Source organism: Syngnathoides biaculeatus, chromosome 16 (genome assembly GCF_019802595.1).
Source record: "Syngnathoides biaculeatus isolate LvHL_M chromosome 16, ASM1980259v1, whole genome shotgun sequence".
Taxonomy (NCBI): domain Eukaryota; kingdom Metazoa; phylum Chordata; class Actinopteri; order Syngnathiformes; family Syngnathidae; genus Syngnathoides; species Syngnathoides biaculeatus.
In genome coordinates this window covers 3,172,501-3,185,827 of record NC_084655.1, presented here as the reverse complement: position 1 = coordinate 3,185,827, position 13,327 = coordinate 3,172,501, and the positions used below count along the sequence as shown (strand labels likewise).

Here is a 13,327-nt window from a genome sequence, read left to right as displayed (position 1 = left end):
GGCCGGCGTAGGAGGTTAAGAGACCACAGAAGTTCTTGAACACTTGTTTTGTGGCCAGAACTGCTTTCCGTCACAGACCAATCATAGGCTTCAATTGCGTTATCTAGATCTGCATAAAACTGTCATATGCCTGCTGGTATAACATCTAAGTAGGTGCACCATATGCAATATATACTGTATATAATATGAATGCATCGAGCCGGGCCCCTATTGACTTCACCAGACTTGCATTATTCATTTTAAATGGTTTTCCCGGCTTTTACCGGAGTGTTCCTTCAGGCTCCTCTTCAAGAGGTAAAATGGATTAATGGATCCATTTATTTGATTAACGTCTGTTGATTGATTTGGTTGGTACTAGAGATGCAATACGGTCACCGTTGCAAATACCTTACCTCTACCTCTGGACACTATCCGGTGACTTGGCGAGCACAAAGTTTCTGTAGCCTTCTTTCCATGTATGACTTAGGAAAAAGTAAAAATCTTGCTTGTCAACCTATTTTGGTTGGTTGGTTGGTTTCTTTCGGCTTGTCCCTTTCGGGGTCGCCACAGCGTGTCATCTCAGATGAACGCACATATGTTTGGCATAATTTTTACACTAGATGGCACAATTTTTATGCTGGATGCCCTTCCTGACACAACCCTTCTTTGGCACAATTCTTACACCAGATGCCCTTCCTGACGCAGCCCTTCTCAGGGAGTGGAGGCAGCAGTGGGACATGAACACACAACCCCTGGTTTACCAAACCCGTGCTCTAACCACTGAGCTACAGGGCCGCCCTGTCAACCTATTTTATACCTCATATTTGGACCCATTGTGCATAGTCGCACACACCCAGTAAAGGTGGTTCTGCAAATGTAAAAATTAAACAAATATGATGCTGTAGACATCTGTCAACAAATCATCCTTCAACAACACAGCCTGCCCCTTGAAGAGTTTGTGGTTACCAAAAGGTCCTGCTGAAAGACCATGGGGCCCATAAAGAAGTAAATAATCCTCAGGGAACCTTCTGTACTTGTAGTCTTGTTTGGTAGGAACACAGGGGAAACTTAAACTACCGGAGCAGATATGAAAGTTCCTGTTGTGGAAAATACTGGGCGAGAGGTGAGGTACACCTTGGACTTGTGCCAGGCAATCACAAGGAAATAATGTCCTCCTGAAAGTGTGTTTGCCACATCTTCTGCCTACTATTTCTGTTCCGAAGAAAGGATCTGGAGCAGAATTTTTTAACTGTTCATAAAAAAATATGGCACCGACTTTCCTTTGTGCGGCTCAGTGGCGCAGCTGTAGAGCGTTGACCTCACAGTTCTAAGGACTCGGGTTCAATCCGGGCCTGGCCTGTGTGGAGTTTGTATGTTTTCCCCATGACTCTGTGTGTTTTATCTGGCCAGTCCGGTTTCCCCCCCACATCTCAAAAAACATGCAACATTAATTGGACACTCTAAATTGTATTTAGGTTTGATTGTGAGTGCGACTGTTGTCTGTCTCCATGTGACCTGTGATTGGCTAGCAAACATCAGGGTGCACCTCTGCCTCCTGACTGATGACAGCTGGGATAGGCTCCAGCACTCCTGTGACCCCCGTGAGGATAAGCAGCTCAGAATACTGATGCATGGATGGATGACTTTCCTTCAAAAAGTGAGTTGAGAAAGAAAGTAAAATTTGTCCGGCGAACAGTTTGTTTTCTCATAGTTGACAATAAAAAGCGAAAGCAACAACTGATGTCCTTCCAGGACACAGAGATGGTAAAAGAGGTATTCATTGAAGCAGCTCACTCGTTCAGAAACTTTAAAAACAAAGCAGAGATATCTTCGATAAAACCCCTCCAGCTATCAAGAACTACACTTTTAGACAGTGTCACCATGACAGCATGAATTGGCTCCGCTTATTTATGTGAGTCTGCATTTTCCCACATGAAGGTTATTAAATTCAAATACCGTTCCGCTCGGACTGATGATGGCTTGGATGTTTGCTTGAGGCTGGCTATCAGCAATTGCTGACTTCTAACTACTTTTTCTTTAACATTCAATATATTTCCATTTAAGAACATATGGAGTCCAGTCCATTGTTTTTCATCAGGATCTAGCACAGAGCACCATTCAAGCTTGGACTGCTCCTGGGTATTACCACATTTGCATATTGAAGTTTATAGAGAGCAGGTTGGCAACAAGATGGTGTCGGAGTGTCAGTTTGTGTGCATGTTACGTTTATCATGCTTTTAGGGTTTATCAGTAGTTTGATAGGTTGTGTTTAGGTTTTGTTTTATGTGGTGGATGTGGGAGTTGAAACCCCCACACGCATCACTTTCAAAAAACATCATTTCATTTAATCACAATTCCATTTAGCCACAGAAATACAATAAGAGACTATTACTTCCAATTATTATGAATGCAAGACTTCTTGGGAAGTCAACAACTGCCCTAAATTAGGAATCCATTAAGACCAGGAAACAAAAACGTTATTGTGTGGTGCCTTGCCAGCCATAAACGCCGCCGTCGTTCAGTTGCTTATTTTTGGTTACAAGACATCCTGAACTAAGTTTTGTTTTTAATCAGTGGTGGTTGAACGTAATTAAGATACAATTACTTTGACATTGAATATTTATTTCATTTGGTTTGTTTTTTTGGCTCATAATGAGATGTATTTTTTTTTCCATTTTATTGCACTACCTGGACTCCAATTTTTTATTGCGCGAATGTATGTGTTTGTGATACGTAAATATCCATTCCTTGATTTCTCAATACCGCTTACCATTTTCAGGGTCAGAGGGCGCCGAAACATCTCACTATGGGTAAAAGGAGATCTCACCCTGCACAGTCAGTCACAGGACACGTATAGAGAGACAACCATTCTCACCAACACTGAATGGGAAGTGAACCCGCAGTGCCTGCACCAAAATCAAGCCAATGTAGCAATTATATCAGGTCTGGCCAACCCGTGGCTCTTTGCCCTGGTCCGTGTGGCTTTTTCATCCATGTCCATCAAGCTGCTTATCCTCACAAGGGTCGTGGGAGTTCCAGAGCCTATCCAAGCTCACATTGAGTGAAAGGCGACTTTTATATTCCCGTTGAATGTTGCGTTTGTGTGATTTTTACAATATGTGCATATAACGCGCATTACCAAATGATTGCGTCACGTGCATGAGTGCTGATGGATGCAAATAACTTCTCAAAATGGCACGTAGAAAATGCACCGCAAAGTGAAAATATGAAGATGAACACAGAACGTTTTAGAAGAGTGGGGGAGGTTTTTTTTCGTTGTTTAACTTATTGGCAAGCCATTCTGCCTTATATGTCAAGCATCACTGGTGCATTTCAAGGCTTCAAATCTTCAGCAGCACTTCTGTTCACTCCATGCTGACATTGACCGGGAATTTCTAAAGGGAACTGAACTACGCAAGCACAAGTTGGTCACGTTGAAAGGTCAGGCAGAAAAGCAGACACAAGTGTTCCAAAAATTTAGGAAGCACTCAAGAGACCGCAATGCTTGCATCATATAGGCTAGCTCTGTCATGATCCTGCCGCTTCAGCACGAGCTGTGCGGGTGTCCGCGCAGGTGCGCTGATTGGAAGGTGCACACCTGCGCCTCATGCAGCCTGATTATGCTATGGATTTATATGACCGCGATGACAACTGGCCGGGGCCAGTTCGTATGATCTTCATGTCCCGTTCGTGTGCTCCGGTATCCCTGATCGAACCTGTGTGTACCGACCTTCGTCCGTTCTCCGACCAACCTTGTAAGCCTGACTCCTTTGATACTTCTGCCTGCGTTGATTGTTCCCGTGTACCGACTCCTGCCTGTCCGCTCATCTGCTCTCTTCGCCCAACGTCACAACTACCGCTGCTGCACCGGACTGCCTGCTCGATCCCCTACCTCTGCATATAATAAATGTCTCTTCTTGAACTACCTTGCGTCTTCCGAGTTCCTGCATTTGGGTCCTACTCTCATTCCGATGGGACGTGACATGCTCGGAATATAGCACCTGCTAAAAAGCCATATAACGAAGTGGAGTTCCTCAAAACTTGCCTTAGTGACTTTGTTGAAATTGTGTCAACTGAAAATCACAAACTAAGACTAATTGTGTCAGACATGCTACTGTCCTGCCCCACATCTGAACACAGAATATCAGATATGAACACGGCTATTGAATTACAGTTGCACTTTGACCTTCAAGCCTGTAAATATTTTAGTGTCACATTGGATGTGAGTGTTGTTACATACAAGACAAGCCAGTTTGCAATATTATTTTACACAAAGAACTCCTTCATGTTGTGGCATTGAAAGACAGAAACCATGGCATAGATGTGAAAGAAACAATGGTGGCTCCATTTGCAACAGCAAATCTTCCCATATCGAAACTAAATGCGATAGTCACGGGTGTAGTGTCAGCCAGGATTGGATCTGTGAACGGGCTTTTGGCCCTCTGCTAAGATGACCAAACTTTTTCCAAGTTTTGGAAGTTCCACAGCATGATCCACATGGAGCTACATGTGTCTAAAGCACTGAAATTAAATAACGTCATGAAGTCTGTGATGGAAATTGTCAACTACATTCGCACACATGCACTTAAGTACAGATCATTCAAAAATGTAATCACTGAGCTGGACCAATCCCTTCCAGGTGACTTGCCGGTGCACTGCACTGTGAGGTGGCTGTCAAAAGGCAAGGTACTTTGTTGCTTCTTTGAGCTTTTGGATGCTGTGAAAATATTCATGGAAAAGGATAAGCAGTATACCAAGCTCTCAGACGTTAAGTGGACTATGGATCTGCCACTTCTACCATGGACCCATACATATAAAAACCTTGTGTTACTGGGCAGCTTTTGTCTTCTTCTTTGGCTATCCTGCCAGAAGACACACGTCTCGTGTGCGGCAGATATCTAGATAAGACCCAGACGTCTGTACTGCACATTCCTTTGGAATAAATCCATTTGCTGTTAACTTTTTCTTATCATTGGTCATATCTTCCTCCAAACTCTCAAATCCCTACAAGCTCGACAGCATAGAATGGTGGTGTGTAGGATGACTCTGGTGGTGGGTAGGAATATTAAGAAGATAAAGGTAGAGCAGAGAACCATGTGGAAGCTGAGAAAGGAAGAATGCTGTGCAGCCTTCCGGAAAGAGGTGAGACAGGCTCTCGATGGACAGGAGAAGCTCCTGGAAGACTGGACTACTACAGCAAAGGTGATCAAGGAGACTGGCAGGAGAGTACTTGGTGTGTCTTCTGGTAGAAAAGGGAAGAAGGGGACTTGCTGGTGGAACCCAAAAATACAGGAAGTCATACAAGGAAAGAGGTTAGCAAAGAAAAAGTTGAACACCGAGAGAACTGAAGAGAGGCACAAGGAGTACATTGAGGTGCGATGTAAGGCAAAGGTAGAGGTGGCAAAGGCTAAACAAGGGGCATATGACGACATGTACACCAGGTTAGACACAAAAGAAGGAGAAAAGGATCTCTACAGGTTGGCCAGACAGGGATGAAGATGGGAAAGATGTGCAGCAGGTAAGGGTGGTTAAGGATGGAGATGGAAATGTGTTGACTGGTGCCAGTAGTGTGCTCAATAGATGGAAAGAATACTTTGAGAAGTTGATGAATGAAGAAAATGAGAGTAAAGGAAGAGTAGAAGAGGCAAGTGTGAAGAACAACGAAGTGGCAATGACTAATAAGGGGGTAGTTAGAAGGATGAAAAATGGAAAGGCTTCTGCTCCTGCAAAAAGATGCCTGAAGAATGGAGGAAAAGTGTACTAGTTCCCATTTTTAAGAACAGAGGGGATGTTCAGAGCTGTGGGAATTATTGAGGAATAAAGTTGATAAACCACACAATGAAGTTATGGGAAAGAGTCGTGGAAGCTAGACTCAGGACAAAAGTAAGTATCTGTGAGCAACATTATGGTTTCATCCCTAGAAAAAGTACCACAGATGCATTATTTGCCTTGAGGATGCTAGTGGAAAAGTACTGAGGTCAGAAGGAGCTACATTGTGTCTTTGTGGATGTAGAGAAAGCCTATGACAGAGTACTTAGAGAAACTGGTAAGTCTGGTGTGGCAGATAAATATGTTAGAATAGTACAGGACATGTATGATGGCAGCAGAACAATGGTGAGGTGTGCCTTAGGTGTGACAGAAGAATTTAAGGTGGAGGTGGGACTACATCAAGGATCGGCTCTGAGCCCCTTCCTGTTTGCAGTGGTAATGGATAGGCTGACAGATGAGGTGAGACTGGAATCCCCTTGCATTATGTTGTTCGCAGATGATATTGTGATATGCAGTGTTACCAGGGAGCAGGTGGAGGAACAATTAGAAAGATGGAGACATGCATTGGAAAGGAGAGGAATGAAGATCAGCAGAAGTAAAACCGAATATATGTGCGTGAATGAAAGGGGTTGAGGGGGAAGAGTGAGGCTACAGGGAGAAGAGATAGCAAGGGTGGATAGCTTCAAATATTTAGGGTCAACAATCCAGGGCAATGGTGAGTGTGGTAAGGTTCGAGAGAGCAGACTTTGATGGTTTGGACATAACCAGAGGCGAGAGACTGAGTATATTGGTATGAGGGTAATGAGGATGGAGCTACCAGGCAGAAGAGAGAGGAAGACCGAAGAGAAGGTTGATGGATGTTGTGAAGGAAGACATGAGGGCAGTTGAGATGAGAGAGGAAGATGCAGGAGATAGGCTAAGATGGAAAAATATGACACACTGTGGCGACCCCTACCGGGACAAGCCGAAAGGAAAAGAAGAAATTATATGGGCTTCAGACAAAAAGCTGGCTATATAAAGGGAGCAGGGCCATGGTCTCCTCCTGACCATGAATATAGCCAGCCATGAATCACGTATTGTAAAGCTGCTTCAAGATTAAATCATTTGATTGGGAAGGTTTTTTAAAAAAATAAATAAAAAAAATACACACATTTCTCAATTTACACCTTGTTTTATTAAAAAAAAAAATGATACCTAACAGGCAGCTGGGTGCCATGTCTTGTTAAAAAAATTAAAACTGGCATTAAAAATGAACAAATGGCCATTAGAAATATAAATAAAAAGGTAAACACAAACTACAAGAGGGTTTGTGAACTAAACTTCAAGTGAGTGTGTGAAGATCACTTCAGGATAGTATCTTTGTGCTGTCAGAGGCTTCCTTCACACTTTTGCATAATAGAACATGCATGCCCATCTCATTAAACATGTACCATTGCATTTTGGTGTATAAAACGTATCTAGGTTCATCACTCCACTCCAATGGGTATGCTGTTGTGTAGCAAGATAATTCTACTAGAAATAACTAGAATCAAAATAACAAAATTGTACAGATAAAATCAATGCCATTATCAAAAGCCACAAAAAATAATGGGGTTTTAAGGCGAAATAAAAACACTGACTGCATTTACTTTTACCTAACAGGTTCAAAGGTGAGTGGGAGCTCCCTGATTTAGGTAACGATTAAGTGATCCCATATTGCTGTGACATATACAAACGTAACACATTTAATAAAGAGAAGTCAGACGGGCTCTGTATAGATAAGATTTTGTATTTTCATTGCTTCATATGCACTCAGGTAACAGATAATCCAAGACTTCAGGTGGTGTTTCTTTTTTCAGTCTTTTCTGCACCAACATCTGAGTCTTAATTATCTTAGACATGCTCACAAGGTGCATGCCTAACCCTAAATGAGCAGGGATCGTGGCTTGCACAACTTAAGTCTTGCTGTGGTTGAAATCGTCACTATTTCTAGTGTTTGCTCGTGTAGGGTTGAGATGGACACGTGGTACTAGACCAGCTCCACGTTTATAGTGCCCTGAGACAACTTCTGTTGAGATTTGGCGCGATGTAAATAAAACTGACTTATTCTGGTGGAGGTTACAGAAGCTTGTGAGACTTCTTTTAATCAGCAGACATGGAGATGTGTCAGAACACTATCTATTAAGGTTTGAAACCATGTATTCAGCAAGGTTCTCTTTGGTCTCATTTAGGAGTATGCTTCAAGTTAGTCAGTGAGTGACACCTGAGACTGGAAATGAGCAGCAGCTGTAGATAAGTGATGGAATTTCTGTGGCCTCTTGCTGTGTATTGGACTTGTATTTTGATAGCTATTTCTAGGATGGGCTCATACTCCACAAATATTGTCTTTATCTATAGATTTTTTGATGGGACTGTCCTCCACTGCTAAGTCCACATCCAAAAAGTCAGGCTGGTCGTTGTCCTGGGAAGTTTTATCGTCCTGCTGGACAATCTCCCCTCTCAGTTTTTGGCACATGCCGGACTTAATTGGTCCAACCAAAGCAAGGCAGATTGCACTGAGCCCCATCCCAACAGCACAGGAGTAGAAGGCAGCACCGTAATTATCTGTGACATCCACCAACACACCTGGAGATAAAAGTAACAACATTTTAGGATGGAAATACAGCCAAGTGATGAAAGTAGACCACACTGAGATTTAAAAAGTAAATTAAAAGTAATACCTCCGAGAGGTGGTCCAGCAAGTCCAGCAAAGCTCTGAATGAAGACATATACTCCCACACATGACGCCATTTTGTGGATGCCAACCACATCCTCCTCAGCCAGCATGGGGATGTGGGTGGAGGCCACTGTGCCCAGGAAGTAGCCATAGACAGCACAGCAAATCACTAGGCCCCAAAAGTCCCAAACAATGGTGAAGGCCACCAGCACCAGGCATAAAAAAACAACACACCACAGCAACACCAGGGTCTTTCTGCAAGAGACCTTGTTCAGCAACACACCGATGGACAGACGGCCAAAGATCTCAGCCACCGCCATCACAGAGAGCATATAGGAGGCCAAGCTGGGCTCCACGCCGTGGCTTTTACTTAGTTCAACGATGTAGAGTTGAGGGGCAAAAAAACCCAGAGTAGCGAACAAGCCAAAGAGTGAGTAGCAAATGAAGGCACCGTCTTTCAGGACAGAGAAGTCCAGGAGTTTGGATCTTGATGATTCAGGAACATCTGATACTTTAGACTCAGCATGCACTTTGATTGGTGAAGGGGGGTTGGACAAAGATAGTTCCTGGTCCTCTTTGTCCTGCAGCTCCCACTCTGCCTTGGTTTCTGCCCCTGCATTCCCCAAATCAGCATTCGAGCCACAAAGGGAAGTGACGCCTGAGTCCTCGGAACCCTGGGAAATTCCCGAACTGATGGAGATTCTGGTCTGTTCGTTTTCTAGTTCATAAACATCCTGAATATGTTTCAGAGAGAGTGACTCTACCACTTCGGTGTCGTCCTGTTCAAGCTCTGGTTGAATGACGATTGGACAAAGAATAAGCCCAAAACCAATAATAGATGACTGAAAAATCCCAAGGACAATGAAACAGTAACGCCATCCAATATGCTCCTTCAGCTTCATGAAGGCTGTGGACAGACGATACATATAATTTAGCATGTGAATGACTGTAAATTAATCATTCATTGTAAACGGACTTTTATTTTGTTTTTGTTATTTTTGTTCTAAACTTTGGACTTGCCACATAAATACCTGTGTATGCCTGTGCTAGGTTACAAAAACAACAAAAGCAGCTGCTAAAATGTGGTGCGTACTTAAAAAATTCTCAAAGGATTTGAGAAGGATTTCCCCACTGAAATGAATAATTACATAGTGTTTGTAATCCTTTCTAGGAATTTTAATCATTATAGAAGGAACTACTGCACATACTAAATCGCTTAAGAATTGAAAGTAATGGTTAAACACTCACCTGGTGCAAACGCAAGGATGGCGAAAGATTCTCCGGAAGAAGCAATGGAGGTTACAAGGGCTCGCAGCTTGGAGAAGTACTGGGCAAGAATTGTAACAGTTGGGAGGAAGCAGAGACAGTAGCCAAGGCCTGTAGAAAGAGGAGACAAGAAAAAGGGGACATGACAGCCACTGGCCCGCATGGTAGGAACACTGCATGGCTAGAGGGTTGGGTCAAAGTTCAAGGTGTCAGGTCACTCCTGTGTCAGAGCTGGTGGGTTGATTGTGAGGGTTCAGCTTGACAACAGCAGCAGCTGCAAGACAAAGGCATGTAAAGACAAAAAAAGAAACGGGGAGAGAAGAGAAAAGGGATGGTTGAGTTAGTTGTGGTCAGTTAAAAGGCAGACATGGTAGTCAGGCTGGGAGAGCTAGCAGTGCTTTGTCCCCCAAAAAAGAAAAATTCACATCCACACCTCATTTCATGAATTAACTCATTATCTGCAAAGGAATTTTGATTGTATTACTTTCATACTAGGTCTTTCTTTTCCATTCATTTTAGAATGTCATAATTTGCAGCAGAAGTTGTGGCTGTCTTTCATAGACAGTGAAGTACACCTTCATTGGACAGTTCTGGAAGAAACCTATTTGGCTGTTGACACTGCTAGAAGTCCCTTTGGTTCAAAATAAACAGGGTGTCAGACAAGACATGTCTGCAACAGTTACAGCCATCACTGAAAATGTCACATGGCAGGACAGACAGGCAAAAGACATACAGCTGGATGTATTGATGGCTGCGAAGGAATAGAGTGCATATGGATTACCTGAGACTATGCCAATGGTGATGTACATCTCATTAATGGAGTTGGTGAAGGCGGAGGTGATAGTTCCCAAGCTGATGAGGAACCCCCCCATCATTACAACAGGGCGGTGGCCAAAACGGTTGCTCAAGACGGTGGACAAGGGGGCTGCAGGTAAAAAGTGACACATGATAAATATCTGCATACGTCAAGATCACAAGTTTCATGACAATATTAATCAGCAATCATGGACTACTGTCAGGATCACAAAAGAAGATTTTACCAACGTTATTATGAGACATGATTAGACAGATCAGGCCTGACATATTTTGTAGAGGTCTACTGAATTCCTTGTAGTTTGACATAACGTATGATCATGACTTGGCCATACGATAGCCCTACAATAACAAAACGAAAAGTCATGTTTGATTTTCTAGGGAATATCTTCCATGTAGTATGATATGAGAAACGAGAAATGAGAAACCTTCGACACAGTACCTTGACTTCAACTAATAGGATTACATCTTGCGACATCTTGCTGTTGTCAACATTAAATTTAGAACCTCTACACAAGGTGTGTCACAGACCTTTTGCGATCCAACCTCAAGTTTTTTATAAATGGCACTTTTACACTGTTATGTGCGTAGGTGATAAACCTACCAATCACATTGGTGTATAGAGCTCGTGCTTTGTTCAGTTCACGGTTGTCCAAAATATGAACATTCATTAATTGAACCTACCAATCACAGTGCGGTATAGAGCTCGTGCTCTGCTCAGTTCACGGTTGTCCAAAATATGAACATTCATTAATTGAACTTGTTCATAAACATTACCTCAAGCTCTCCTTGAACAATGGAGAGCTCAAATCATCCTCACCCAGGGATGATTTTTTTTGGTTCTTTTTTTCAACACAAACCATTGCGTCCTTAAAACTAGCTCCATAACAAGGATGTATTTGATCGCGTTCACACCCGCCCCCTCCCAACAAGTTTGATTTGACAAGATTAACCAAATGAGCATAAAATACAGGATAGTGATATCATCATACGTTAATTGTTGCCAGTATTCTACTCGAGACACAGGATGTGCCAAATGTGTCTTGTCTGATCCAGCTATAAGTCACTGATAACTTGTACACTTAGTACCCACAAACCTTTGAGTACTTTTATACAAATCCTCAGTTTCATTACGATACATGCCCTGAACACTTTGATATGATTAGTGTTTTAAAATTGAAGGTAAAAAAGCATGACAGCCCACAAATAACTCACCAGTGAAAGTAAAGATGAAGACACAGATGGAGATGACCCATGACACCCGACTGTTACTCTCCTTAAATTCCTCCATTAAATCCTGAAGAAAGATCCCCAGACTCTTGAGGGTCCCGTAGGTGGAGATCTCCACCATGAAGAAAGAGACAGCAACAGCCCAGCCCCAGCCACCCTCGGGCACCTCTGGGTAGACTTTAGGACCCAGACAACCCTGGGAATTGGACCCCCTCATGTCTGCAATGAGAACAGAACAGATCTCTGAAATGACTAAAAGTGGGAAAACATTTTTATTACAAACCTGTGAAACTGAATAAATTTCTCAAATGTAATTGTTGTTTTCTATAGGGAGACTATATCATTGTTCAGTGTCAAAACAGCTGAATCATTTGCTTGGCAGCTTATACTGTATATTCTAAAGGTTTTGTTTGATATCAGTCTTATATTTTCTATTGTACTTTTTATTCTTGGAAAGACAAACTGGAGTTGCAAATTATCCCAAATTTGTTTTATCCGCACCATAAAATGACAATAAATCCTGTGTAAACTGTTCTCTTCTAGTGTTGCAAATGGAATTTTTGTGATTAGTATCAGTATCGGATGACAAGCCGCTACCTTTTTTCTGGTTTATAACTATTTTTTTAATCTATTCCTCCCATCCTTTGTGGTTTATAAAGTCAACTTTGCATCCCACTTACCAATTTCTCAATGCTTTTGCATATTGTGGCGGTTTTTGGCATGTGCGAAGTGTGCGACTGCACAGGGCAGCACGGTAGTTAGAAGTTAAAGCGGGAGTAAACGCTGAAAATTTTTCAAAAACCTGCCTACTTTGTAATGGGTCCCAGACTGATTTGGGGTTATTAGCGCCAAACGTTTTTCCAGCTTTGCTGCATAGTCCCTTTTTGCAATGTTAATTTCTTTAGTCAGATGGTTTCTAGTGCGATTGGACAGAGTCCTATTCCCACTACGATATAGGAGGTCTTTGGCCTATTGGCGTTGCTTGATTCTGGCTGTAAACCACGACTTGTTCTTATTGAACGTGCGAAAAGTTTTCATTGGTACACACACCTCTTCACGGGAACTCACATACACTGTAACAGCATCCGTGTATTGGTCTAGGTTGCTCACTGAATTTTTAAAGGCAGTACATTCTGTGCAGTCGAAACAGCTTTGAAGTTCTAATTTTGCCTCATTGGTCCACAAAAGAGCCAAGGGCTGTGTGGGGAATGACACGATATGAGATTTTTAAAAAAAACATTATTTAATGAGGTATAGCTTGTGGTCCAAATTGCTATTTTCCCTCACCGGACAGGGTATGTGCTTTTTATTTAGGGAGTTGCTGGTTGAGTTAAGATTCGTTAGAATATTCTGGGATTATCAGGGGTGCATCTGAGTGGTTTTTTTTTTTCAAATTTGTTTACTTGTTGGGCAAGCCTTAGCAGTGCTGTGTTGCTGCTGGTTTGGGGCGGAATCTAAGGATGAAAGAGGCGAACGCACAGCAAGTAAAATGGCTGACAGTTCAAGAACAGCAACTCCAAAAGCGGGCTGCAGTGTATGCTGCAGTGATGTCCATGCACTGTTTCTCATTGATAT

The 13,327-nt window shown here is 42.5% G+C and overlaps 1 protein-coding gene across 3 annotated transcripts in view; it reads right to left on the bottom strand.

The window, feature by feature from the left end:
• Positions 1–6,895: 6,895 nt before the first annotated feature.
• slc16a6b (solute carrier family 16 member 6b) overlaps positions 6,896–13,327 on the bottom strand; it is a 16,045-nt gene continuing 9,613 nt past the window's right edge. For 2 of the 3 annotated variants that reach the window (XM_061847047.1, XM_061847046.1), the window contains 5 exons: positions 11,738–11,971; positions 10,491–10,634; positions 9,692–9,820; positions 8,448–9,350; positions 6,896–8,352 (listed from right to left, as the gene is read on the bottom strand). In XM_061847047.1, the coding sequence (XP_061703031.1) occupies positions 8,093–8,352; positions 8,448–9,350; positions 9,692–9,820; positions 10,491–10,634; positions 11,738–11,969 (1,668 nt within the window). In that variant the 5' untranslated portion in view covers positions 11,970–11,971 and the 3' untranslated portion in view covers positions 6,896–8,092. Of the gene's footprint in view, positions 8,353–8,447; positions 9,351–9,691; positions 9,984–10,490; positions 10,635–11,737; positions 11,972–13,327 lie in introns of those variants that run through there. The other variant, XM_061847048.1, reaches the window with a different exon arrangement.